Source organism: Clinocottus analis, unplaced genomic scaffold (assembly GCF_023055335.1).
Source record: "Clinocottus analis isolate CAN_PGR_092001 unplaced genomic scaffold, fCliAna1.0.p SCAF_9, whole genome shotgun sequence".
In the NCBI taxonomy this organism is placed as follows: domain Eukaryota; kingdom Metazoa; phylum Chordata; class Actinopteri; order Perciformes; family Cottidae; genus Clinocottus; species Clinocottus analis.
The window spans coordinates 16,417,034-16,444,507 of NW_027176251.1; the positions used below are offsets into that span (position 1 = coordinate 16,417,034).

The window sequence follows — 27,474 nt, forward strand, 5'->3', positions numbered from 1 at the left end:
GAGCGTGGATGGGACTTGTTGCGTGGATGGGACTGAAGGCGTGACACGTTAAGGCAGAGAGTGTGAATTACTGTGACTGTTAAAGTCGGAATAAATAGCAGGTATCGCCTTTGTGTGCATCCCTTTATTGAATAAAAGACGAAGGCGCGTCACGAGTCGAAGACTTTCAGACCTGCGAGGGACCCATCGAGACTCATCTTTGATTATTTGTTGTTGTTCTGTCTTTAAAAGTTGTTGTTGTCGTTCCTGGTTGCGGTTGTTCGTGCATGAGGGCCGCTACCTGCAGCCACACTGCTCCACCACCATGTCCTCGTACTGCTTGTACACCACGTTATTGCCCGAGTCTATGTACAGGATGCTGATGGGGCTGAGCTTGGTGGGCACGCAGCAGCTGGGCGGGGTGCTGTTGGGGTCCATGGAGTTCATGAGCGTCTGTATGATGGCGTGGTTGGTCGGCTCCAGGTGCGACCGCAGGGGGAAGTCGCACACGCCCTCGCAGTGGTACGCCTCGTAATCCAGGGGCGCGATGATCCAGTCGTCCCATCCCAGCTCCTTGAAGTTCACGTGGAGCGCCTTTTTGCTGCACCTGGATTTGGATTTCTTCCCGTGCCTCTTGCCGTGCCGGTTGCTCAGCGCGGTCCTCCGCCGCCGCCGGGGGCCCTCCCCTTTGGCCCCCCTCGGTGACACCCCATCCTCCTCCTCCGCCGCCGCCGCCGCCTCCTCCTTCTCGCCGGCCGACCTCCGCGACTTGATCTTCTCCTTCATCTCGTTGAACAGGTTCTCCCTCTTCTTGGAGCGCGTGTAGGCCACCAGGATGGCCTTCTCCTGCTGGGACCGGCCGCTCCTGTCCAGCCCCAGCTGCCTCAGGTCCACCTCGGTGTCGGATTTGCGGTGGGTGACGCGGAGCTGGAAGCAGAGCTGGTTCCCCTGCTGGAAGTGCTGCTGCTGCTGCTGCTGCTGCTGCTGCTGCTGCTGCTGGTGCTGCTGCTGCTGGTGCTGGTGGTGGTGATGAGGATGGTGGTGGTGGGGGTGGTGGTAATGATGCTGGTTCGCTTTGAACATGTCCCACGCGTCCAAAACCTCCCAGCCGGCCTTGGTGGAGTCCAGCGGGTCCAGAGACCTGGAGTCCAGCAGCCGGTCCGAGCGGCAGGGGTAGAGCTGGATGTCGTAGAGGCCCGGCGTCTGCAGGGAAGGCTGCAGGTTCCCGGGCGCTCTCCTAAATATCCTTAATTCCGCCCCGACCAGCTCCTCTTTGTCTGAAAGGGTTGAGACATCAAACAGATACTTTTGTCTTCGCAGAGGAGAGTGCAAAAGATCGTCTGCAAGGATAAAAGAAGAAAATAATTGCAGTCAGATTCACTTAGAGTGTACAGTGTTCAGAGGGAGGAGGGGGGGGGGGGGGGGGGGCATTCTCTCACAGAGGCATCTCTCTCTCTCTCTCTCTCTCTCTCTCTCTCTCTCTCTCTCTCTCTCTCTCTCTCTCTCTCTCTCTCTCTCTCTCTTGTTTTTCAAAATGTCCTGAACCTGCCTGAAACAATCTACAGCTGACAAGTCCTCAGTTTGGATAAGAATAAAGAAATATAAACTGTTCATTATTGGTAAAAAAATAAAAAAAATAAAAACAATAAAAATCTATATATATGCCGACTTCCATGACTAAATTATACTTATAAATTCGTTATTTCCCTCTAAACTAAAAGATCTTGATAATGAAACATGTTGTAATGCTAAAGGATTCACGAGGTTAACTTAACCTGCTTTCTGAATGTCACGTGCACATTTGTTGCACATGAACAGTTCGTATTGTGATGCAAAGCACGCGATCTGCTCCTCATGCACAGGACTATAACCTCGCTTGCTCCTATATATATATATATATATATATATATATATATATATTAAACACACACACATTTCTGTATATATAAAATGTAATCCACCTGTTATTCTAGGGCTGAAATTCGTTTTTGATATTGCAGTGACAATAATCCAAAGCAATGCCTCGCCACTTTTAATCACGGCCAGGATGTTTTAATAAACGGCTCTGCTTTCATTGCACTCGATGACAGATTGATTATTAATTTCAAGCTCTTTGACAGAGTGGAAGTAAACTTTTCCTTCTCTCCGGTCTCAAACGGTCTCGGGCAGCAGTCAGAATAAGTGGTTCGTATTCTCTCCTTGCAGGAGGCGAAGAAAGAAAGAAGAAACAAGGGGCCTAGTGATTTGGGCCCCTGGGTGCTGCCAGACACAACGGACCAAAGGCGACATACTGTACACTCAACTGAACAATACACAATTAATGCATTATTCCCTGCTGGAGACCCGGGAGGCCTGTAAATACTCCATCAATTAGACTGAATATAACACTGAGCAATGCGTGGAGAAGGCGTTAACGCTACGAGAACACTGTCGCGTTTAAGGAGTCCGTGTTGGATGCATGTTTCATCAGAACAATTTATGTTTCACATGTGCTTCACATCAAGCTGTAGCTTATTAAATAGACACAATTAAAATGTTCTTGGTTTTGCGCCAAAATCAACTATAGCGAGTTATTTGTTCATCTTTTTTTTCGTTTATAACTCTTTTTATCGCACGTAAAACGAAGATAATTCGGCAAATAGGAGTAAACCCATGTTTGTTCTTATAATTGTGGTATTTATTTCCCCTTTTCCCGAAATTTTGATTGCGTAAATGCAGAATTTGAAATAAAATATAGAAATCTTTTCATAGGTTGTTGTGGTAATTAGTTGTGATGGAGGAATGTCACATTTCCGCTGATTAAAAACACAAGTCTTTAAACCGAAAAGCAGAATGAAATCGCCTGTTGAGATGAAGGATGTGTGGTCTGTTCCTGCTTGTAAAATGAAAGCTGTGGCCTCGATTGATCGTCTCTATTTCTATCGGAAATTTAAGCAAATCAAAGTTACATGCGGACACCTAAGAACCCCTGTGATAACATTTGTAAAACTAGCTCGAAAGAGATATTTGAAGTTGTCAGTTTCCCTCCGTGAACCCTGCCGAGTGAAACCGTAAAAGCAGATTGAAACCTTGTGCTCGTTTCAGTGACTTTGCGCGTATGGTCTGCATTAGGACTCTCTTTTTTATTTTTTATAAGACCTCAAACAAATCGAATGCAAGTTCACCAAATAATTAACAGTTCTGAATTCCCAACTTCCTCATTAAAGCACTTCCCCTCTTATATTTCATCTCGTCCTGCCAACGACAACATTCCCCTCAAAACGCGCCTGCACAGACTGACTGACTGACTGACTGCACACACTGTTGGGATTATTGAGAGATATTCGTGTTGACAGTTAAAAAAATGCAGAGAGTTTTCTTAATTTCATTATTATGTAAAAAAAAAAAAAAAAAAAAGGCAATTTTTTCCATTACGCGTAAGATGCTTGACGGTGGATAATTGGGGAGAGAGAGAGAGAGAGAGAGAGAGAGAGAGAGAGAGAGAGAGAGAGAGAGAGAGAGAGAGAGAGAGGTGACTTTATTGCTCAGTAGAACGGCATCCTGTGCACTTCAGTTTGACCTTGTTGCTTGTATTTGATCAAATGCAAAACATGTTTTTGTCATCTACGCCTCTGTTTGGAGAGAAAGTGAGAGAGAGAGAGAGAGAGAGAGAGAGAGAGAGAGAGAGAGAGAGAGAGAGAGAGAGAGAGAGAGAGAGAGAGAGAGAGAGAGAGGGGCCGGGGTGCACCATCTGCGCTTTAATGAGTTACTCCAAGTGCCAAAACTAATTTTTAAATTCGGGTTATTCTTTTCTGATCTTGCCTTTTCTGACCTCCAGGAAACACCCCGCTTGGTTTTATAAGCAACTTTAATTTACCTACAAAAGTGCGCGAGCCAAAGAAGCCGTAGATCATAGGTGCAGTCAGTGAAACCTGTCTCTGCGTGGATGAATAATGCGTAAAAGGCGTAAAACCTGTTACTTTACGCGTCATACGCTGCCCCCGCGTGTATTTCTTTCCTGATGGAGCCCATTGAAATAACGCTAGCTCCCCAGCTGAGGTCCATTTTTGCAGGTTAATGCAATGCAACACTCGGGGGATGCTGGGGAGGAATCCCACAAGAAACCAAAGGCGCTTGAGCTGAAAGAACGAGAAGAAAAATAATGTTCCGTAATTAAAGTGGCGCTCGCAAAGGGAGGTTCCGCAGTTAGGAAAAAAAAAGAAGAAAAAACAAAAACACTTCACAGCGGAGGAAGTGTTCTTTCATTTGTTTTTTGTTGCCCCTCGTTTTTTTTTTTTTTTTTTTGGTGATGTGCCCATCGCGGCCGAGCTGGGTCATCGTGGAAGAATAGACAGTGTTGGATATGTTATGACATGAACACTCAATTAGATCACCGAGTTCAAATACTCCAATCAGCCGTTCGATGCCCAGCAGCTCTCAGAGGGTCCAGCTCGGGGTCAGAGCCAGTGACACATCACATCAAAATCACAGGAGAAAGTGAGGCGTTTTTCCTATCAGATCACTTCACACTGCAAGAAATGGCCACACGGACGAGCCGTTTAGCTTCATACTCAGTCTTTCAACTTCGCTTTCTCTCTGTGAAAACGAGCATATGTGAGAGAGAACACCGCATATATTGAATGCAGGGTTGTTGTTGTTGGATTTGTTTTCGCAAAATGCAACAAATATTCTTATAAATTACATTTCACTGTGTTGAGAAACAAGGTGATTTGCAGTTGCACCTCACCATGTAGATATAACAATGTTTTGTTTTTTTTAGCAGCCGACTCTGGACTCAATAAGTCCTAATGATGGATATTTTTTGCAGCGCACTCCGAGGCGGAGTGTTCCAGACCAGAGGGAACGCAAACAAAGATAGCTTTTATTTCTCCTGCAAAGATTAACTCGGCTTATGTCCCTTTGTGTGCGCTGGATGTGTTTGTGTTTATCAGATAGTGTTTGTCCTCGCAGGCCAGTCAAATCACTTGGTTACAGCATGTTAACTGACCCAAACACCTGCTTCTCACACCGACCCGCTCTGCCTTGGCCCCCAGCTCCCTTTGTAAGCACAAGTTGGCCAAACTGGGCAACATATTGGCAACTGATTGGACAATTTTAATACGTGACGGCCTTTGGGGAGGTTAGTCTCTCTTAGTATTTGAAAATGTTTCTTTTTTTTCCTCAATGTTTGTGTTTGGAGATTCATTTTAAAAACCCTACATGGAACAACCACTGAAGAGCAAAAAGGAGTCCTGTGTGTTCACGTGAAGGGAGCAGAGTAGTTTGCACTGACATGATTTACTGCCTTCATTTAGAGAGCGCCTTAATTAGGGTTTTACTGTCTTGTTAGCCAGAGGTTAATTTAAGTGTAATATAAGTTCATACTTGGAAAACATGTTTGGTGTTTCGGCAGCTGTGCGGTAAATAGATCCCACTACAGTTACAAGACTGATTATGTACAACAGATAATCCTGCAGCTTTCAGACTTTTCTTTTGATAAACTCCTATTCTCATGTTTTATTGATGTTTTGTGCGCGTAAAAACGTACTTGCACATCATATTTGCCTGTTGTGAAACGTGCGTAAAAGTTGCCGCTGAGAGTTTGTTTTTCTGTCCTTTAGTTATGCATGACCGTAGTTTCATGGAGATATTTACAATAGAATATTAGACCGGTCTTTTGAGGGGAAAAACCTGTCATCAAATTATGCAAGAATGAGCTGCTGGAGCTGGCAACGGACTGAAACCAACCTGTTCCTCTGTCCACAAAACTTGTTATGGTGTTGGCAGATTTCGAGGAGCGGAAAAAGCTTGCGTTTAGTCCGAGCTTCTCTGCAGCCGAGTATGTCCTGTATATAGAGAGCATGTATTCATGCGGCACAATAGCGTCCTTTAGGTCTTCTTTGTGATGGCCCACGATAGGGTGCGTAGACGCGAGGATGTCTTTTAGGATCTTGGAAGACCTTTGTCCGTCCCGATGAGAGATCCGGGCTCCCCGGTTCCTCCTCGGCGCAGAGGGAGAGATGATAGCAGCAGACTGGAAACACGGTATATTCCCAAGGAAAGTGAGGAGCAGACCCAGATATAGCGCTACGAGTCGAGATGCGTCCATGGCTGGAAGAGTCGCCGGGAGATGGTAAGAAACTCCCGCTCAGTAAAGTTGGATTCGGGGGGCCGCCGGAGTCGGAGATGGTGTGCGCGTCAGGGTGCGGAGAACTGCTACTTTTGCGCCCTCCGGTCGCACCAGAAGAAGTGCGTGTTGCGCTCTGGACTCCACACAAGAGCGGAGACTGTTGGGCCGAGGGAAACACGCCCACATGGCCGCTCGGTGCAGGGCTCCTCACACAACTCCATGTCACAGAGCTCCTAGCAGACGCGCTCTCGAGCCGACGGACCGACACACACACGACAGTCCATGTGGGGAAGTTTTGCTTTGTGGTGCTGCTTTAGCAGCCAATTGCTGAAGTCATCCACACTGTCCGGGGAATTACGGTTCCGTTTATTTAGTTTGATAATAATTTAGATTGAGACTCTATTAGTGAGTCAAACAATGGAATTAAACCGTTTTCATCCTACCTTAAAGTTGTTTTAGACAAATGGTTTAGACAAAAAGCAGATTTCATCTGAACAGCAAAGGCACACTTCCTGTAGGTGTATAGAGTTTATCAAATGCAGGTCCAAACTAATTTTCAGAAACACTCAAACAGAGTTAAAGTGCTCCTTATCTCAACGTCTGGAAACTTCAAAGGACACTTCAAATCAGATTAGATTAGATTTTACGCACAGATAGACTGAAACTCATCACGTGTGATCATAAAGCAGCAGCTTTTTTAAAATGTTTTTCAAAGATGCATGCATTTTATAAAATTGTTTTTAACTCATGTATTAGATGGATATTGAATTATATGTTTCATATAACCAATAATAACCTTAATTAAAAAGGCAGGTGAAATGTCGGTATTTATTTAGTGTTGAGCATTTTAAGAGGAGATAATTAACGGAAGGGCAGAGGTCTCGTTTATTTTAAATGTAACTCAGAGGCGATCACAGCAAACTCAACATGTCTCAACGTTTACTCAAATATTTTAAATAACACGAGTGACCTCTAGCGGATATTCTCATTTATTACACCCCGATGCCGACGAGAAGGAAACCAGGACAAATGCTGCATTCACGGCCTCTGGGTAAATCTGGCTGTAAGACTGTACGTTTAAACAGTTTAAACTGATGCTTGCCCTTAAGTCTGTGTTTGCTGTGGAAACATACTCAACATGTTACACACGGAACCAGTGACACAGCTGTCATCTCAAATGACGAAAGTAAGCCTTTCTTATATTTAATACAAGGTGAACATACAATTCCCCAAACTTCTGTTCAACGGCCATTTGACAATGACAGAAACATCCAGTAGGAAACTGTTATCTTCATGTTACCTGAATGCATCATCAAGCGACATGATTTCTACTTTTAAAATGTCCCAACTGTGTCATGGTGCATTTATTTGATGAGTTATATTTCTCTGACTCTTAAAGTAACTGTCCCTCACCATATGAAGCAGCATAACATTGTACCACATGCAGTCCTTTACCATATTGCAATGCCACGTGTTCACGTGATGTGCTCCCAAACTGTAGAAAGAAGACACAATGACATGAACGATCCGCAAAGAAGGGTGAATCATAAAACAAGTTGATTTGCATCAAGAACAAATAATACATAGAGAGGGGGCTGAGTCACTTCCTAAGTGTTAAAACAACAGCAACAACAACAACAACAGTTGTGAGTTGCAGTGATTCGTGTCCAAGAGGTGGGGGTCTTCATGCACGTCCATAACTTGTGTGACATCGTGTCGTTCCAGCAGAGGGCCTCAGTGATCAGAAGACAACCTGCAGCTCATAAGTCACATGCTTACATTGGATCCAGCGCCACTCAGTGCACAGCGCTTCCCCAGAACCCAACCTGATGCACACGTGATGTTGTCAACGCCTCCGCGAACACAACATGAGCGCATGGCCGAGAGGCTGCAGAGAGATACATGGCGCCGTTTGGTCCACTAGAGGGACTGACAACCTGCCATTATTCCCCCTTTAACTATTTGAATTGCGCAGGTGTTAATGCAAACTGTATGTCTGTACATTGCAGAATCTGTAAGAGTCACTGCGATATGTTGGCACGTGAAGCGCATGCGCCGACTATATAAACTCTTACAATTTGTGAGGGGAGCCGCGAGCGCCTCCCTGGTTTCAGCACCACGGAGAGCAAACTCGCGGAGAGGAAGTCAACCCACATTGCCCATCTCTGTCCACACAGACCTCCTGCGTGTGTTCAATATGCTGGGCATATAGCTGGCATCCCATAATGTGACTCCTTCAGCGACATGGTATTGAGGACATATTAAATTCCCCCAAATGCATTAGGATAAATATTCTAAATAAATAAAATGAGGACATGTCCATATCATATGAGAGCATGTAATAATGAATTAAATGGACATTTCCATTCACATCAAATGTGTCATTTCATATGCCAGATTGCCACGCCAACATGTCACTGCATATATTACACACATTGATGGACGGGAGCGAGTGGTTAAGTCATGCCTCTCGCGTTATGTAACACACTTGGGATGGTATAGTCAGAGCGCGCGTGCACCGTCAGTGGTCTCGCTTCCCGTCCAATCGCGTGTGTCCTCCGAGCTGTCTGCGCACAGCTCTCTCCTCCACCCGACATCAAAGCAGCAGAAGGGAGGCTGGCACCGCCGGAGCATCACCAGCAGCATCACCAGCAGCAGCAGCAGCAGCAGCAGCAGCAGCAGCAGCAGCAGCGGAACGACCCTTTTGTGCCTCCCCGACTCTGACGCGAGGAAACCACCGACACACATCCAGGCAAGCATGTCCTTTATTTTCCCTTTTCCCGGAAGATCCTTTCAGACCAATCCACCATTCCCCTTGGGTTGAGGAATCAATGCAAAATAACATGAAACTATTCACAGGGTGGGCTGAGGAGAGGAGAGGAGAGGAGAGGAGAGGAGAGGAGAGGAGAGGAGAGGAGACGAGAGGAGAGGAGAGGAGAGGAGAGGAGACGAGAGGAGAGGTTGTTTACAAGTTCAGGAACCAGTCTTTTGTCGAATCACGATCTGTGTTTTGGGTGGTTCTGGGTGAAATGAGGACACATGAGGTTGGATGTTTACATCACCGCCATTGGTTACAATTATATATATATATATATATATATATATATATATATATATATATATATATATATATATATATATATATGTATATATATATATATATATATATATATACATATATATATATATATATATATATATATATATATATATACATATATATATATATATATATAGAGAGAGAGAGAGAGAGAGAGAGAGAGAGAGAGACAGAGAGAGAGATGAACCAAAACAAAATCCCCATCCGTGCATACATCACAATAAAATACAACACCAGAGGTTTGAGGGCAGGATGGAGAAGACGCTGTCGTAGTCAGAAGATGTGGTAAACAAAAGGGAGGCATGTAAACATAAGGGAGGGTCTTTTCAATGGTTGGAGCAGTTGATCTATGTCACTGGATGATACTATTTCATGCATGTTAAATTTAGTTTCTTGTGACTTTTGCATCCATAAAGAACCATTTGGTGCTAAAACACAGATAATGCTGCCAACGACGAATTTGATCCTAACAGTCAGCTGTTTACGGCACAAACCCACTAAACATCTTCTGGACTATCAGGAATTCACTTGCATGCCCGTTGGCATTGGCTAGATGCTTTCTGCTGCCTGGGATGATCACTGAAAGTCAAAGAGCTTGCTCAGCCTTGATGTCATGCAACGGTGACGCAGTCTGTTTGAGAGCCTCAGGAGATCAGAACAAGTGTTGCAAAGGATGTGCGGCACAGAAAAGGATGACCTCTTTCCATTTCCCCAGTACAGGTTTCCTGCGTTTATGCTCCGTTAGGATCCCGCGGTGTGCATCGAATGTCGTCGTCACCGAAATTACACAACTTAACAGATGGAATGACGGACTTAATATAGAAATGGAATAAACAGCTTCACATTAGTCCGTGTGAGTTATCGACATTGAAAAGACCGGCATGGATTAAGGGAATTCATCATTCACGCCCACGCCATGCTGTTTTAAAAGCAGACCATCTGGCTACTGGAAACAGCTCCAGTGGAGGCTTAGAGACTTGTTTATCATGTACACATGATCCCAGCATCCCATCGACCAGCGAACACCCGAGTCTACCTTTCCCAGTTCATCTTCTCCCTGATCAGGCCTCTTATGGCTGAGTTGTTGGAGTGACTGCATATCGCCTACGCAGGTAGATTGGAGCAGTTCGTCATGCTCGAGAGAGCTGAAAATCCTGTGTTTTGCAACTTAGATAAGGCTTAGCCGGTCGCCCAGTGGGGAGCCAATCAACATTATCTGGAGTCATGCGGAGGATCCGGGTGCATAATCCTGCTTTACATGGACCGGTTCAGCACAAACGCAAACACAAGGGAAACAGATCAGATGAAAATGATTCTCATTGCAGTTGCAGGCGTCTGTATCCAAACACCTCACAGGGTTTTATGTTACAAACATATCAGCATTTTATTATAAAAAATAACAGTCGACCATTGACTTGGCTTGTGGATGTCTCAGTCTAATCTCTGATACGTTTTTTTCATCTTCTGATGAAGCCTCCTTCATTTCCTTCATAAGGCTTGTAGCTGCATGAATTGATACAAATCACTTCCTAAATTATAAAAACGCCACTCCCTCCTCTCAACCACTCCGTGTTGATTGAATTATTTCTGCCCCCCGATCATTCATTTGCCTCAGATCCAAATTCTCATCCAGCACTTTACTAGTGTAGTCATAAATCACAGGCTCATTGGAAGAATTCACATCTTCATGGCTTTTTAAAAAAAAAAAAAAAAAACCTGCCTTCACTGTCAGTTTCTTTTCTTTCCTGAGCTCACAAACATGGGCTCAAGGACACAATGTTCATTCAGTCTGAGAAACACAGCTGAATGGCAAACACCCCCACGCCACCTCGGCACACTCTAGCTATTTTCTCAGTGAAGGACTCAGTCTCAGGATGAGCAGAAGAAGCCTTCAATCCTGTGCTGGAGCTGGAGTTGTTCCTCTCGGTTGCTAAGACTGTAGCTATCGGGCACGGCCGTGTTTGCCCTGTTCGGTTTAATCTGAGTCTGCTGTGCCAGTGCGTCAGGCAGCTGTGCTGTGCCACAGTGTGATGATGCTGTGGATGCCTGAAAATAAAAGTGAAACTGGAGGCAAGGTGGTGTTGGCCACACAGCACACAAATCTATTTTTGAGACTAATCAAAGAAGGGAAAAAGGAGGAGGTTTGAGTTTGATTCCCAGGAGTCTCTGCTCTATTTTTGCAATCCTCTTTGAGCCTCTGTGGTTTGAAGGAAGAGGATTTTGTACGAGTCTGGGCTGCTCAGACAGGGTACGTGGCTCTTACTCGGTCAAGTGGTGACGTCATTCTGTTGTTAGCGGTTGTCAGAGGATCAAAATGTAAGAAAAAGTATACCATCTGGATGAAGCAAGTGTTCGGGTTCACCGATGCAGCAGCAGCACACAGGCCTTGAGGTCAATTACATCATTTCCAATGCGAAAAAAAAGAAAAAAACACACGCATGCTCTTACACAACTGACCCCCTTCGGCAACGGCGCTGAGAGGAAATCAACAGGCGAGAGGACGTGAAGTGATTGTATAAAGTTTAGTCAAGCGTGAGAGAAATTCTGCATTATTTAACTTCAAAGCATCAATAAAATATGTTTCTTCCTTGTTTGAATGTGTATTTACAGAACGAAAAGTTTTGTGAAGAGTTCATCGGTACTTTTGCCTCCACCTTTTTTTCCGAAGATATTTCCGCCATATCGCCCCGTCGCCTATTATATCTCAATGATAGAAGCACTTTGTAGCTTTTGGCCGGCAGCCCCACAGTTTTGGCCCAGAAGGATGATACAGAGAGTGAGTGCAGTGCACTTAAATTGGACACCTTTCATCTGGTATTGTGCTGCTTTGGATCATCTGAAACCAAGATGACTTTGACGAAAAGCAAGAATATGCAGAGTAATACTAATCTTTCCTCTTTCTAGCTGTATCTGTGAAGACTCTGAACCCTAAACTAGCATTTGTCCGATCTCTTATGCTCATTAAAGCCACGCTATCTTGGCTAATAAGGAAATCTAATGGTCGGCTCACCACTTTGGTCCAGAGTAAATATCTCAACAACTGGTTGATGCGTCGCAAAGCAGTTTAGCACTGCCACTCATGGTCCCCAGAGGATGGACCCTAAAGGCCTTTGCTCTTGCACCACCATGAGGTTGACATTTAGAGTGAAATACTCAGACATCCATTGAACGGATTGCCGTGAAATTTTGTACGGACATTCATGGTCCCTTGAGGATACATCTGAATGACCTGACCTATTATTTCATCCTGTGCCACCAGGTCAGGGATTTCACTTTATTCAGTGATATATTGCTACATATACTTCATGGGTTGCCTTGAAATTGTGTACAAACAGTCGTGGTCAACAGACAATTTATCCTCATAAATTGGAGAAGCCCTGACTTCCCCTGTCGTGCCACAAGGTTGACATGTTAGTTGTTTAAAAAAAATATGCCGACAACGAACTAAACACGTGCAAAGGTGAAGCCATTCCAACCAGCCTCAGCTGTACGGGCTGATGTCTTTGACGAAAAGCAAGAACACATGTCGGTGTAGAAACATGCCAAACTAAGCAGTTAAATATGAACCTGCTAAACGTCAACATGCTAGCATTTTCATCCCTGAGCATGGAGTCATTAGCATTTAGCTCAGCGTTGCTACATACATATAATATCTCATATTTTAATAGCCTTGTTTATAGTTTTTGGCTGTTAAATGTATTTGTATTTATTTAACTGTTGAAGGAATTGACACATTCTGATTTAAAATTGTCTGTTTGTATCTAAGGTTGACATGTAGAATGTCTCTCATACATTTTGTGTGTGTTGGTTTTGTCTCTGGGCTTCTTGTGCCATCTGTACCAGGCAGGATGTCTGTGTGTGTGTGTGTGTGTGTGCGTGCGTGCGTGTGCGTGTGTGTGTGTGTGTGTGTGTGTGTGTGTGTGTGTGGGAGCGGCGCAGCAGAGTTCAGACAGAGGGTCCTTGTCTGTAACGGGTTTGAGTGCCACGTCAAAACGCTGCCACATACACGGACCGGAGAAAAAAAGAACTTTGCTTATGACTCTTCGTTTTTCATTTCACAGAGCAAAACGCTGAGTGAAGCACAATGGGGCCGTTCCAAGAATACGAGGTAAGTGTTATCATTGCTTCTAGACACTGGTGACCAATTTCTGCACATTTAATGACTTTTTTTGAAAGAGAAGTGTTTTCTTTTTTTTTTTTTAAAAAGCAATGTATTAAAGAGAAACATGTTTTAAAATGTAACCTTATAGTCATCATAAAGCACACAACTAACCAACAATGTGGACCAAATCAAGTCTTTTATTAACTTGAAAATGGGCCATCCTGAAAAAGAAGGTCCACTGAGTGAAGGCGGGTGCTACATCCCCGCCTGCAGCTCTGACCGATGTCGCTTCAAACAGGAAAAGAAGTCACCGGAGAAAGGAAGCCCCCGCAGCCGCATCCCCCGTCTGGTTCTCCATCCCTTCAGACCAAAAGACAAAGGTTCGCCTCTGTCTGATTCACCGTTTTCAGAGGAGGAGGGGAAGGAGTGTGACGTCAGCTCAGACCACTCCAAGAGGACCATCAGCACCAACAGCTTTTGCTCTGGTAAGAAGTGCAGCTCCAGTCTGAGGACTCCAGATACTTTGAATGCCGTGTTCAGGCTTTCAGGTGCAAGATTGTACTGGGTGGTTGGGAAAACGTTAAATCCTTACTGTGTGATGAAAGCAGTGATGGCAGAGGCATTCATTCCCTCTACTTACCCAGCCACATGTAAATAAAATAATACAAATAAAAGTACTCATTATGCAGATGGGAACTTTTCAGAGTGTTTTACATGCATGGAGATGTGAGCATGTTATTGTTCGCTGATCAAGGTTGGAGCTGATTTTATATGATGACCGTTTTTTGGTTATTCCCTCAAATGTATTTTCTGTCTAAATAAACTTAAATACTTTCCCGCATGCTGGATTATACAACCTCCAAGAAAAAAATGTAGTTCTCCTTAACAACACAGGAAAGTAAAGACAAGAACTACACTCCAGAAAATGCCTATTTAAATGTGCATGTGTGTGTGTGTGTGTGTGTGTGTGTGTGTGTAAACACTGTTAAAACCACCACGCAAAAAGCACTTGACAACTTTCTAAAAGCGAGCAGCCGTTGTGAAAGCAGCTGTATCAGCCAGATAACACCCAGACCTGAACCTTGAGCTCTGACTGACTGCCTGTGTTCACTGCCTGCACCGCGCCGCCTGTTCCTGGCTATTACTGTCTGTGTGCCTGTCTACAATAGATGACACCGGCTGCCCCACTAGTCAGTCTGTGTCCCCCTCCAAAACCCCGTCAGGCTCAGAGCAGAGTGGCCACGGCTCGCCGGTACTGCCCGAGCGCAAGAGCAAAGTGAAGAAGGTGAGGGTGATGGCCGAGTGGAGAGGCGAACCACGGAGCGCCCCGCGGCACAAGAGGGAGCTGAGGTCGGCCATGAAAGCCAGAGGTAAAGGAGAACACACGGATATGAAGATATATGCGTGCACATGTTTTAGGTTGTTTTTTTTTAAGGAAAAAGCAGAATGAATATCAACAAGATTTTCATTTTGATCATGATCTGATCCTATAATAGGAAAATAGTTAGATTGTAGTGTGTCTACTACATGCCTCTCTCTCATACATATATATATATATATATATATATATATATATATATATATATATATATATATATATATATATATATAAAACGGATCATTTCAGTTGAGGGTGATTATTTTCATTAATGATGCCCTTCTATAAACATATGCACTTCTGCATGCCATTGTTTCCTCAAAGACCAAAGTACAATAACTTTGTGTTGGTCACATGTCAGCAGCGTGTTGACTTGAACACACAGTGGCTGCTCACCTTAAAGGAGAATATTAACTGGAGAGAAGCAGAAACGGTGCCCTCCAGTCTTCATCCCTAAAACCTCCCCACTTTTAGGAAAGAGAAGAAGAAGAAGAAAACCCTGCTTGAGCATGAGGAGGACAGCTGATTGGTTGAGGAGAAAATGGGAGCTTAGCCAATTAGGCTGATTAGCAGGAGGTTAGTTCACTGGTTGACTTTACACAGAGCAGCAGTTTGACTCACACATTGGTGGAGAATCACGGCGGACTATTTTCTTTGTCACAGTCATCACAGAACACTAATATGGTTTTGTTTGATGGTAAAAGATGCTTCTCAGGTACGGCTTTACATTTCTTCTTGTATCACTTCAGCACATTTAGTTTTTTTCCTGTGCTTAAACAATTAAGCTGGAAATGTTTGTTCTTGCTGAACACAGAGGCTGGATGTCATTGGCTAACTCTGCAGCGCAACTGGTTGTTGTAATGAACATGACGCGGTTTCAAAGGTTATATGTAAAGGGAAACTACGCCATCAAAAAGCTGCTGTTTGAGAATATGTGTCTGGCTTTGCTATCTGGTCCCTCCATTAGTGAGACATGCATGCAAGTCCTGTTTACAGACACTGGAACATGATGGTCCTGCTTTAATCTGCACTCAATCCTCCCAGACTTAGACTGGGAAAAGAAGAAAATGTACCATCAATGATGGAACAGAAAAAGAGCATTCGTGTTCAAGTCAGGCTTAAAGTAAGACTCAAGCTTTTTCTGCGCAGCAACCACTGAGCGGTCGTAGACTCAACTGGGATCTTGAGCGGGCACCAACAAACATGTTTCTTTGGGGAGGCACATCATGTTTACTTTGCTTCATACATTTTTAAATATGGCTGTTGCAATGAGTAGGGAGAGATTTATTCAGCAAACTGACTCAATGGCTACGTCGAGTATCTTGAACCATCACTTGCTGCAGCAGGAAAGCTGCGTTGAATCGAGCACGGATGTGTTTGTATTTCCCATGAATTCAACTGATAATTGCGAGAGGAAGATTAGTATTTCACCTTTTTTTTTCGAAAAGATAGTCTCAAGTCCTGAAACACTGAAGGTTTGTCCCTGCAGGAAGCGAGGCCGACTTCAGCTCCTCCAGCAGCACGGGCAGCCTGAAGACCAGGGAGAGCCTCGTCTCCGTTTCAGCTGGAAAGCGAGCTCCTTCCCGCAGGTATGAGGTTGACCCGTGAGGTCTGCTGGAATACGGCCTCTCCAGCTTAACTAAACCTCATCTCGAATGCTTTCCCTTTGTCAAGTCGGGGCTCCCACGTCAGACCGCTCCCAGTGTTCAAGCCACCCGGGAGCCCCACAGCCAGCCGCAATGCGGAGCTCTACGCCCCCTACAGGACTCCTCCCAAAGCGGCCTCCTCGACCACCAACAGCAGCAGCTGCAACTCCAGTCCCACCTCCAGGTATACCAACCGTCATGCATCATTAATGGTGGCAGAACACCGGTTGTGGTTTTTAGAAGTTGATGGAGATGAGTTGCGCGGCCTTCTGGTCATGCCTTACCATTCCACGTTTCTCCTACTTGGATTCATTTCACATCGCAACCTTCTCTAGTTGAGGGAGGAACAAGTACATTTTGGAGACTTGAGAGATTTGGGACTGCGGCTCCGGCTCATGTGCAGCATAACGATGAGTTGGAGAGAGTGAGTGAGTGGGTGGGTAGCTGGATTAAGCTCGGATAGTTTTATCATTTCCTCCCCCCCCCCCCCCCCCCCCGTCTGGGATTATACCGGTCATGATTTGGCTGTGGTTGGGATTAATGAGGATTTAATACAGCGAATGTCTGAATATGGTGCCGTGCCCCTCCAAACGGCAGCCGACTCATAACAGGATTGGAGTGAACTCACCTTGGTTCGGAAGAACTCGGTCATACATATTTTAAAAAGGATTGAGTGAACGGAAGAGCCTGAAGCTCAAATGTGTTTGGGACCCCCATGGATTACTGACATGGTGCTCCAGGCTCTGTATTACTTGGAAAGGTTTACTTCTTAGGCTTGTTGGCAGCTTCACCCTGCATACCGTTCAACCTAAAAATCCTCTCTCTGCAGTGTAAATGACAAAACATTCAACCCACAGCCGCTTTTAGTTTCTATGCAGTCGTGGAATCTGCTCTCTTTATCTCGTGTTTACCGCGCCCCATGAATGCTTTATAACCCTCCACTCTCGTCACATTAGGACGCCGTGCTGTCAGCTTTCCTGAGAGTCATGTGACATCTTTTCTTCTGGCATGCTACCTTCTCCTGGGCTGTTTCTATTTCTGTCAGGGATGCAGAGCCTCGAGTATCCCAGGTTGCTAGGATATTGCTCGTGGAAGAGAGGGGCTTACATGCTGCTTTGCATATTGTCCAAATCCACCCACTCCTCCTCTACCGGGGGGGGAAACGCAAACTCTTTTTATCAATTCTCTTTGAGAATGATGAAACGCAGATCGGGATATGCAAAGGGCATTTAAATGCTAATGCCATTAGCATCTAGATTATGGTGGGTTTTTTTTTCCAGGATTGGGATTTTTGTTCCTTCATGTGCTTGTATTTAGATAAACCAGCATTTTAGGTTTTTTTTTCCCCTCTCGTCTACATGCCAGTAATCCTGTGTCAGACAGTAATTCCAGGCTTCAGAGAGCATCTGTCCTGACGGCACTCTCTCAGCCAGACAAATTACCGTCCGCAGGGAACGATTTTACCGTTTTTTAAGCGTCAAATTGTTTTTTTCTGCCATTTCTTCGAGAGGTCTTGGTGTGAACGTTGCTTCCAAAGGCGTCAATGTTGCCTTTTTATTAATCAAGCTAATGATCTCTTTCGCCAACAGACGCGTGAACTCGGGCCGCTTCCACTCCTGCGGGGACAACCATGGCATCAGACCCCCGAACCCCGAGCAGTATCTCACCCCTCTACAGCAGAAGGAAGTGGCCATCAGACACCTGAAGACCAAACTGCTGGAGTCTGAGAACACCGTCCGCGACAGGTTTGTGCAGATTTCGCAGCACAGAAGCTCCTGTAATTGCATGTCATCTGATGACATGTACACGACACAAACAAGGCCACTTATTTAAAATGTATGACTCATCTGCTCTGCCTCGTGTCTCTCAAAGAGTTATATAAGTAGTTTGCTGTTACATTATATAATTAATCGCTCTCTAGCCCAGAGTTGGGGTGAAAAGATTGATGCCCTTCTCGCATTGGGTGGCATCCATTTTCTTATGCAACTCTCTGCAAGAAAGGGGAACACGTAGCAGAGGAAATTAAGGAATAGTTGGGACATTTTGGAAAATCTGCTTGACGTTTTCTTCCCTCTTCATTAGAGAGACGGAGGTGGAGGAGCTTAAGTCCCAGCTTGGCAGAATGAGGGAAGACTGGATTGAAGAGGAGTGTCACCGGGTGGAGGCGCAGCTGTCCCTCAAAGAGGCTCGCAAGGAGATCAAGCAGCTGCGCCAGGTGGTGGAAACGATGAAGAGCAGCCTGATGGAGAAGGACAAGGGAATACAGAAGTATTTCATCGACATCAACATCCAAAACAGGAAGCTGGAGTCCCTGCTGCACAGCATGGAGCTCGCCCAGAGCGGCACCAGCCTCCAGGACGAGAACACCTTGGACTTCCTCTGCGACAGCCCGAAGAAGATGGCGAGCGAGGAAGAGGGTGGCATGGAGCTGGGGACGCAGGGGGCGGAGGCGATGGCGGACAGCGGGCTGCTGGTAAACGACGAGATGGCCAACAGAGCGGACATTTTGGAGCAGGTCTTCATGTCCACGGCGGTGGATTTCAGTCACGACTGCAGCGGCAAGCTGAGTGCCGGCCCAGAGTCTGGGCCCGGGGTGTCTGCGCTGTCAGAGGGAGGACGGTTGATTGATGACTCTACTGCACCACCACTGGCTCCACCAAACACCGTGGTGTCCACCACCATCACCCTCTCCTCGAGCACCCTCTCCAAGGAGGAGAAAGGGATCCAGACCGACACCATGACCGTGTCTCCAGACCTGCAGATGGTGCTCATCCAGCTGCTCAAGTTCCATGGGGCGGCGGGGTTGGACACGGCCCTGTCGGCCTCCGGCAGTCTTCTGGGTCTCCCAAACCTGCCCACCACCACCACCACCACCGCCACTCTCCCCGATTCGACGCCCCCAGAGCCCAACGTGCCCGGTCCCACTCCCCCAGAGAGCCCCGACACCTCCAGCGACTCCGGCCTGTGCTGTTCGGATGCTGCGGAGAGCCGGCGGTTCATGGAGGAGCTGGACTTCAGCGTCGGCGAGGAGGAGCCTCGTCTGTCTCCGGGTCTGGGCGTGGTCGGCAAGCGCTACTGGAGCAGCAGCTTCCTGGTGGACCTGGTCGCGGTGGCAGCCCCCGTGCTGCCCACGGTGGCCTGGCTGTACTCGCGGCACGGCGTGGACGGGAGCGCTCCGGTGTACAACATCGCAGCGCTCATCAGGGGCTGTTGCATCATGGGATTGCACTCTCTTCGTCACGTCACTCATAGGCCGGACGCGTAAAGGCTTCCACCGCGCATGCACACGCCTGACCTGGAACTAAAAAGCACTTAAGCATCTTTTCAAGAGTATTTGTGAGATTTATTGCGTTTCTGTTCAACACACTCTATCAATGCAGTTGTTTTGGTTACACTGTTACTTTGCACTGTACAGTAGCCATGTGTTGAAGCAAAATGGTGACACGAGAGGGATTATTTATAAAGAGGGTTATTTATGTATTTATTTATATATCATTGACATGTTAAACGGATCATCTGGGTAGATGGTTGTGTATTATCATCGTCATCTGGTGTCTCTAGTTTTCCTTGTGTTTAAAACTAAAATAAAATTTAAAAAAAAATTATATTTGTGAGGATGGGATTGAGAGGGGTGAAAGATTAAATGTTGAGTTTCAATTTGATGGGTTTTGAAAAGTCCACCGTATTGAGTTATGTGTTCATAAAGAAACCTTCAGCCAAAGCTTTAATGTGAGTTCACTGCTATTGTTTTGTGAAGAAGTGTATATATGTATTTTGGTTTTTCCTACTGGGGAGTAGAGCTTTATTTGGTACAGCCTGTGTATTGTTCATAGAGATAAACTGCTGCAAAGCAATCAACACTTGTTATGTGCCTGAGCTATGTGCAATACTGGTAATGTACACAAAATGTCCTCGTATCTTTGTTATTAAAGCATGATAACTGGCCACGCATTGTGACATTTTTATGTTGTGTTTGTAATTGGAAGGGGTGGCGGGGGGGGGTTATGGACGATTGATAAGTTTGACTTATGTACGACTGTGAAGACTGGGAGAGTCCAGGTTTCTTGGTCTGCACAAGATGTTCACATGAATTAATAAAAAGCAAAACTGTCGCGTCGTGCAACCAAGCGGCGTTCTGGTGATGGCTCGGCTTTTGTAAAAGCTTTCCTGGCCTGTGTTTGCAGACGTCCCCTGGGTTGTGGCGCTGACAATGTAAAGTGCATTAGATCCACTTAACTGAGACCTCAGAAGCTGTAAAATATCATGTGCCCTTTTATACTGGGGGAGAACTGGGTCAGTGCCAGAGCAAACGCTTTCTTGAGTCGTTACATAACGTCTCTCAATTTTCTGTGAAAATGGGAAGATAAAAAAAAAAAGCTGATTAAGTCTGAATGAACTTGGCATCTTGGCCCTGATTACTCCACATTCACTCTGCCATATGGCGATGTCTTAACTTGCACAAGCGTGACCTCGGTTCATAAAGTGAGTCATCAAATACTGTAATCCCCACACCACGTAGTCTGGATTAAAATGGGAGTGGGAAGCAGTGGTTGAAAGTCAAACTAGCTGAGAACACGCCGGTCTACTATCGCTATTCTCAAAGCCTTTCAGGACAATTAATCACCCATTTAGCTCGTCCCCTTTCTGAAGACTAATGACGTGCATCATCTGTTTTGAAAGTGGGTCAGTCTCTGAGAGGTTTTGGCAGACGGGCCAGGCCATGTCCCCTGACAGATGGGAGTGACATCATTGTGATGGGGGTCAGATGAGTGACAACGTCCTTTCAAGCTAGGTTAAAGGCCGCCTCGGTGTCTGACATCATTTCATAGTGATTACCAAGAGGCTGTGCTTGCAGCTGTGTGTGTGTGTGTGCAGGGAGGCTGCAGTGCTTCGAGCTAAATGCTAACATCAGCGTGCTGACAAGCTTGTGTTTAGCAGGTTTGATGTGTGTGTGTTCCAAATGCCACGGCACAGTGTTTCAGTCTCCTCAGTGGTGGAGAGACGGATCCACATCCCAAACCTTCACGTTGCACCCAAAACAAAGCGATGTACTAGTTAATACTTCATCCAGGCTTTTCCAATGTGCACATCAGGCAGCAGACTCATGACCAAGGAGTGTTTACCTCTAAGAGGTATAAAGCAAAATTGTTTATTAAAAACCTGTGTTAGACTGATTACAGCAGGTGTCGAATCTGCACAATCCTTCTGGACTGATTGAGTTTATGGTCCTCATTTGCGCTCAATCGGGACAATTAACATGACATGAAAGTCTTAACGTAAAACACAAAAAATGTGCGAGAAACAAGGGCTTCTGATTCATGCTTGGAAAACTGAAATGTGCGAAATGACAAAAGGCAACAACCTGCAGCTTTTCTTCATAAAAAAAAGAAACAAAAGATGGTCAAATAGTTTGCGGAATTCCCTTTAAAAAAAAGAAAAATATACACCCGGTTTCATTTAAACCTGAGCATGCACTCGTCATTTAATCATTGAAGTTTCAACAGAGTATGTCATTAAATCATTGCTTGATAACATCGAGCCATCGATTAGCTTGTGAAGCGTTTGCTGTTGGAAGATTCAGAAGAGAAATGTGCCTCCCTCGCCTCATGTAGAACTCATTGATCAGGCATAGACCAGAGACATTTTGTATCTTGTCTGCTCATTTCAATTTATAAAAAAAGAAATTGCCTTTTTTTTGCCATCCAATGTTTCCATGACAACAGCCTATTGGCACTGATTTTTCCTTCCCCAACACTGACTGGTAAATTAGACTCCTCAGACCGTACGATACCAGGATGCTTCAAAGCCATTTTCATCTTCTTGTCAACAAGGTAACTGGTCAGAGATTACACTGCGATGGTGGTCCGGGTTTTAGAAAGACGCCATCGATGCAGTGAGAGGAACTATTTAGGAGCACAGCATCCCCACTCCCTCGAAAAATAATAATTAAAAAAAGATTAAGCAGTGATTACCCTTTTCTTCATTATCAAAAGCTGACAGAGGAGGAGAATGAATGGCAGATCAGTAGCCATGAGATTACCATAGGAACCCACAGCTAACATGTACAGTTGGGCTTGATTCTAGTCTATGGTCATTCATCCTTTACTCATAATGAAAATCTTCATCCTTCATTTTAATAGAGATGTCCAGTGTACGAAGAGCTGCACAGCACACGGGGACAATGGGAGATATCAAGCAATATTCATTAGAAAAAAAAAAGTAGTTTTCAGACAATGAAAGACATACAAATATAAAAAGACAACAATCAAGCAAACCAAGGGATGAAACTGGTATACAGTGATGCTTCAAATTAATTAAACTCCTTTGTCCTTTGAGATTATAAATAAGACAAAGAAAGGGAAATGTACTCCCTATTTGGGTTTTCAAAAAGGTAGGTACCTGTTTATTTACAAATGTTCCTGGGAAAGAAACAAATTAACATTTTCCTACGCTACCCGACAGATGTAATCAGAATCTAAATGGCATCCTCTGATGCCGTGTCTAACCTTTATCCTCAGGTGAACTGGATCGTATAAATAAATACAATTTTCCCTCAAAGATGAAAATGACCTTGTCAAATGAGCAGGGAGTACACCAAGAGCACTATCTGACCTCGAGAATGATGAATGTCACACTGCTGCAGCTGGAAAAACCGACTAAAATGGCTGCTGGTGGAAACAAGGTGGATTAGGACAGATAGCTAACAGATAAGTAGTGTATGGTGGTAATCCTGTTTGGTATGATGAGTTCAAAGACAGAGTGACGATGGAGTCCGACTCCGTGTCCTTGCCCACACCCCCTCCCTCCCATCTCTTTGGCTCAAAACTGAGCATTTCTAAAAATGTTACGAGAGCTTGACGGCAATCTTCTGGTCCTTCTTCATCATCCTCTGGACCTCTTTCTCCATCTTCTTCTTTTGCTGCTCCATGGATCTCTTTTCCCTCTCGGCCATCTTCTGTTGCCTGTTGAAGAGAAAAGGAAAGGCAAATGTACGATTGTAAGCAATGTCACGAGAGCGGCGCATCAACAGGAGCGAGGCCAGCTAAGAGTGGGGAAAACAAGCTCTAGGCGCTCGCTGTGTTGTAATAAGGCCTACGCTGCCACCTGCTGGCCACTATGGGAACCTACAGCCCTCTGACACAAATGAACACATTACAGTTTTACTCAATGGAATGGTAGCCCGAACGCCTATTTGAAGTGTTTTTACTTTGCAAAGGCTTCAAGTCAGACAGCTTGATCCTTCTCATAGTATATCTTCCCTTTCCGCATGTCCTTCATCTTACATACATAACACACAACTCATGCAACTGTTCCTTTAACTGGATAGTGTGTAATTAATGAATACCAAACTTAGTCCCCTGAAAAATCCTGATAAACCTTTACCAATCCTGATAAACCGGTACCAGTGCATGTCTCTTTACCGCGTAGTGCAGAAACTTTAAACTCAAAGCATTACCTGAGCACCACCTCTGCCTCCCAGGCAGCTTCAGACTCGTCCTCCCAGGCGTTTGAGTTCTCCTGCCAGGTATCCATTTCTCCCAGTTCAGCCTGCACCCAAGCATTTACAATTATATCCCCGATTAAAGCATCTTTATTACAGGAGCTAAACTTTCTGTATTAGGCCAAAACTAAGTGCCTCTTAACCAAACAGTTCATTTGGATGTCTCCTCTGGCTTTACCGGTGAAAATGGACAATCTACAGTCCATGCTGTTGCATCTCTTCTAGTTCCCAATGTTATAGTTTAGTTACTTACCCCTTAAATGTAATCACAACACAATCTAACATGACAGGGAGCTTTATTTACATATGCAATCTCTGGTCCATTAAATGATTTAATAAAAACAGGTTTGACTTGTTGTTTACTAAATGTGATATGATGCATATGTCGCTGATGCCCTCTTAGTCATTTTGACTAACAATGATAATTTATTATTGATGTGTTCGAAACAGAGAACCTGACTGCCGCTTCTGATGATTTTTATCTGTAACTTACTGAGGGTGGACTGAAGGTCATCATGTCCTGAGAGGCTGCCAGTCGGCTGGAGAAACCTGCGGAGCCATCAGGCACCAGGTAGTTCAAAGGCTCCCTTTTCTTTAGTACTATCTGCAACGTGGAACCAAAAGAGACAGCGGCTAAAACTTAAACTCAAGCACTTTGTAATGCATTACAATTCATTATATAAAGCTCAAAAAAAAAAAGATTTTCATGGGAAAAACAAGCAAAGGGTGAGGACAGGAGCATTGCAATCAGTCAGCTGATATTCCTACTGCCCTGGAGATTTATTGACTGACTCACTGGTTAAACTGATATTTCAATCAATGTTAAATTAACAGAAAAAGCTAGTTTAGTGCATTATGGTCCATGTTTTTATTAGGGCTGGGCAAAGTTGAAAAAATTTAACTGATTTACCACATGATTTTTCTGTGATTTATCGTATTATGCGCCAAATTCAATACTGAAGTAAAAAACTAGTGTATTGCATGCTTTAATTTAGTAAAGTATAATAAAGTAATGTTATCAGAACAATATAACAGGCACTCTGGAGCAACAGCAAGTTAACATACATACATAGTTTAGAAATCAGCTTTCTTTTTTTTCTGAACAGTACGAGGAGAAACATTTCTACAAGCCACTCCTTGTCTAGGTTCAGTTTGTTGCTTACATTAAAGATGTATGTGAAAGACAAGTAATTGATTTGTAAACAAAAGAAATAAGTGCTTTGATGTTTTTTATTTCAGTTCAGTCTTTCTTACTCAGTGAGAAAAGTCCAGTCTGTGTTGGCTTGAACAAGAAGAATTGACGCATTATTACCATGTTATTACCGCGTTAACTTGACCAGCCCTAGTTTTTATGTAATCTATGACTGCACGATAATTTTTTGTTTATCATTTACTTGTTTGATTATGTTTTAATTGACATTTTGAGATTTGTGTTATTTTCCACCCGGCAGTGTTGAGGCCTGAATCCATGCACAACTCCCCTAACAAACGCAAAAATGTATACTGGTACACTTTTATGAAAGAATACCTCAACCTTAAGGAGGAATGAGCAATTGCACTATTTCAAACAATAAATGCCAGAAATGTACATTGTGGCTATTGATTGTGCAACTACATTGATCAAAAGATGACATGTCATGTTCTGGGTGGCACATCGCCAAAGTAATTACTGAAAGAAACCCTAGCATTTGTGACTGGGCACACACATCAGGGAGTAGTGACTGTATTAAATGTGCATTGTAAGTATTCCTTTAAACTAATATTTATTATATTTTCAGCTGCAATACGATGAAAGAGAGACATGTAATAATGTCACCAACTTGGACATTTAAAAAAAAAAATTCAGTTCATAAGTTTGGCATTTGCTGGTCAATACTGGACCTACTGCACGTGTGGACATACCTTCTGTGTTTTCCTGATGGTGGGTGTCATGTCTTTGAAGTAGTCGGGCTCTTCGTCCATCTCGCCTGTAGGAGAAACATTTCCATTGCCACCTTCAATCTTAATACTTGTAGGAGCCTCTTCATCCCAAGAGCTCCATTCTTCAATCTCTGGCTGTGAAGATACAATAAAACCCAATTTGAAGTCAAACATATACATGGAATTCATGAGCAGGAGTTTGTGTAGTTTATAAGCAAATATATGAAAGCCTCGAACTGTTGTCGAATTAATATACCTGCAGGTGGCATTGTCACAATAGTGAATGACGTATCAGTATGGCCGATGGATTGAGGTACTGACCTGTTTTGGTACCGAGGATGAAAAATCCACTGTTGTCGGGAGAGTTATTTGATCCCCACTGAGTTTGCGACCCCTTCCACTCCTAAAGGTCAAAAGGAACTCATTTAACATTGGTAATAGCAGCAGAAACAATGTTAAACTTGGCCTCTTACATTTTCTTCAAAGCTTACAGACACATACTGGCCTTAGAACATGAATTGAAACCCTTCCTGAATAGCTAAAAATCAACGATCTGGTTTGTGTTCCATCAAAATGAGGAACAAGTACTACATATTCAAGGTAATTATGAGCGGCTCAGATGTGTGCAACATTTACCAGTATATCCTGTCAGGCGTGTTTATGTTATGCCACTAAAGTGCATTGACGTGATCTTCATGAAAGACAATAGCGTGCATCGGGGTACTTGTTCAGTCGTGCTCACCTGCATATCAACCTTTTAAAGAAAGAAAGTAAGGTGGCTAGGCACGTGCAGACCTTGAAAAGACGGAACTGAGTGATGGCCATGATGAAATAGAGCTGGTGGAAAAAGGAAAGAGAAAAATATTAGCGTTTGAATTCGCGGCGATGACCGTGACTTGTTTTGGCGTCCAAGCACCAGGATGTATAGTAAAGCAAGCTCTCCATAGTAGAGTTGGACCGATTAATATGCAGGGTAGCGTGAAATAGAAAACAGTTGGCCAGGAATCAGTCCTTTAAAAATAAATGTGTAGCCGTACATGAACATTACGGACAGACAACGAGTCGTAAAAGCTGCCGTGAACCTAGAATCTCATTTCAAATGCTACTGCTTGTGGGCAAACGGATACACTTAGCTAGCTAGCTAGTAGAGTGTGTGCATGATCAACGATGCAATAAACACATTTAAAAGACAAATATATGCAATTATAGTGACAGAAACGCAATCTTTTCTCACCATGCAATCAAAGACAGACATAAGGTTAACACGAACTGTTAAGATACAAGACAAGTTCTGCCAACATGCAACGTTATGCTAAATTACCGCAACAGCGTCCCCGTTACGTATTCCCATCAGATGTTCGCATTGGATGAGCTAGCCATCATAAAAAGACTCACCTTGCAAAATGTCAACACAGCGTATGTATAGCAGCTGTTTCCTTCTAGTATGGCAGAAGAGGCACGTTCATGTATTTGCTAACCGTCGCTTGCTAGCTTAGCCCACAGAAAAACATGATATTTCTGAATCCTGTAATTGGCTTGGTGAAATGACACATTGGCGGGGACAAATTATGTCGCTGTCATTTTAAAACCACGGATGTAACAGCTGTGCACCCCAATGTGGTTTCATGACAAAACTCCTAAATTCGTGTCGTCTCTCATCTCTGTCCCATGGCTGCCATCTTTGAGCTGGGAGGAGCAGGAACCAAGGAAACTCGAACAGGGAAGTGCAGCGTGGATCT

The 27,474-nt window shown here is 44.3% G+C and overlaps 3 protein-coding genes across 11 annotated transcripts; 1 reads left to right on the forward strand and 2 right to left on the reverse strand.

Annotated features, from left to right (window-relative positions):
• Nucleotides 1-276: 276 nt before the first annotated feature.
• Nucleotides 277-6,067, reverse strand: gdf6a (growth differentiation factor 6a). 8 transcript variants are annotated; one of them, XM_068570465.1, is made up of 4 exons: nucleotides 5,707-6,067; nucleotides 1,054-1,319; nucleotides 706-939; nucleotides 277-660 (listed from the first exon to the last, which is right to left on the reverse strand). In XM_068570465.1, exons 1-4 carry the CDS (start codon nucleotides 6,065-6,067, stop codon nucleotides 277-279), a joined length of 1,245 nt encoding a protein of 414 aa, XP_068426566.1. The 8 variants fall into 8 exon arrangements, with proteins under 8 accessions (XP_068426566.1, XP_068426564.1, XP_068426563.1 ...); XM_068570463.1 differs by having other exon boundaries at nucleotides 277-939; XM_068570462.1 differs by having other exon boundaries at nucleotides 277-945.
• Nucleotides 6,068-8,633: 2,566 nt separating this feature from the next.
• Nucleotides 8,634-20,258, forward strand: sybu (syntabulin (syntaxin-interacting)). Of its 2 annotated transcripts, none has more exons than XM_068570574.1 (8): nucleotides 8,634-8,840; nucleotides 13,250-13,296; nucleotides 13,589-13,775; nucleotides 14,460-14,660; nucleotides 16,158-16,257; nucleotides 16,343-16,498; nucleotides 17,904-18,059; nucleotides 18,397-20,258. In XM_068570574.1, the coding sequence occupies exons 2-8, from the start codon at nucleotides 13,273-13,275 to the stop codon at nucleotides 19,577-19,579; spliced, it is 2,007 nt and encodes a 668-aa protein (XP_068426675.1). In that variant the 5' UTR covers nucleotides 8,634-8,840; nucleotides 13,250-13,272; the 3' UTR covers nucleotides 19,580-20,258. The 2 variants fall into 2 exon arrangements, with proteins under 2 accessions (XP_068426675.1, XP_068426676.1); XM_068570575.1 differs by having other exon boundaries at nucleotides 14,514-14,660.
• A 1,222-nt stretch (nucleotides 20,259-21,480) lies between these two features.
• Nucleotides 21,481-27,429, reverse strand: ebag9 (estrogen receptor binding site associated antigen 9). The gene is made up of 7 exons (XM_068568957.1): nucleotides 27,131-27,429; nucleotides 26,478-26,572; nucleotides 26,057-26,138; nucleotides 25,718-25,870; nucleotides 24,309-24,419; nucleotides 23,771-23,862; nucleotides 21,481-23,276 (listed from the first exon to the last, which is right to left on the reverse strand). The coding sequence occupies exons 2-7, from the start codon at nucleotides 26,558-26,560 to the stop codon at nucleotides 23,159-23,161; spliced, it is 639 nt and encodes a 212-aa protein (XP_068425058.1). The 5' UTR covers nucleotides 26,561-26,572; nucleotides 27,131-27,429; the 3' UTR covers nucleotides 21,481-23,158.
• Nucleotides 27,430-27,474: the final 45 nt, after the last annotated feature.

Coding starts and splice junctions, on each gene's coding strand:
- gdf6a (XM_068570457.1), bottom strand. CDS start 6,067: ATGGACGCATCTCGACTCGTAGCGCTATATCTGGGTCTGCTCCTCACT. Junction 1,320..5,706: donor TTTTGTGGACAGAGGAACAG/GTTGGTTTCAGT, acceptor TTATCCTTGCAG/ACGATCTTTTGCACTCTCCT.
- ebag9 (XM_068568957.1), bottom strand. CDS start 26,560: ATGGCCATCACTCAGTTCCGTCTTTTCAAGGTCTGCACGTGCCTAGCC. Junction 25,871..26,056: donor CATCCTCGGTACCAAAACAG/GTCAGTACCTCA, acceptor GTATCTTCACAG/CCAGAGATTGAAGAATGGAG. Junction 23,277..23,770: donor GAGGCAGAGGTGGTGCTCAG/GTAATGCTTTGA, acceptor TCTCTTCAACAG/GCAACAGAAGATGGCCGAGA.
- sybu (XM_068570574.1), top strand. CDS start 13,273: ATGGGGCCGTTCCAAGAATACGAG. Junction 14,661..16,157: donor GTCGGCCATGAAAGCCAGAG/GTAAAGGAGAAC, acceptor TTGTCCCTGCAG/GAAGCGAGGCCGACTTCAGC. Junction 18,060..18,396: donor GAGAACACCGTCCGCGACAG/GTTTGTGCAGAT, acceptor CCTCTTCATTAG/AGAGACGGAGGTGGAGGAGC.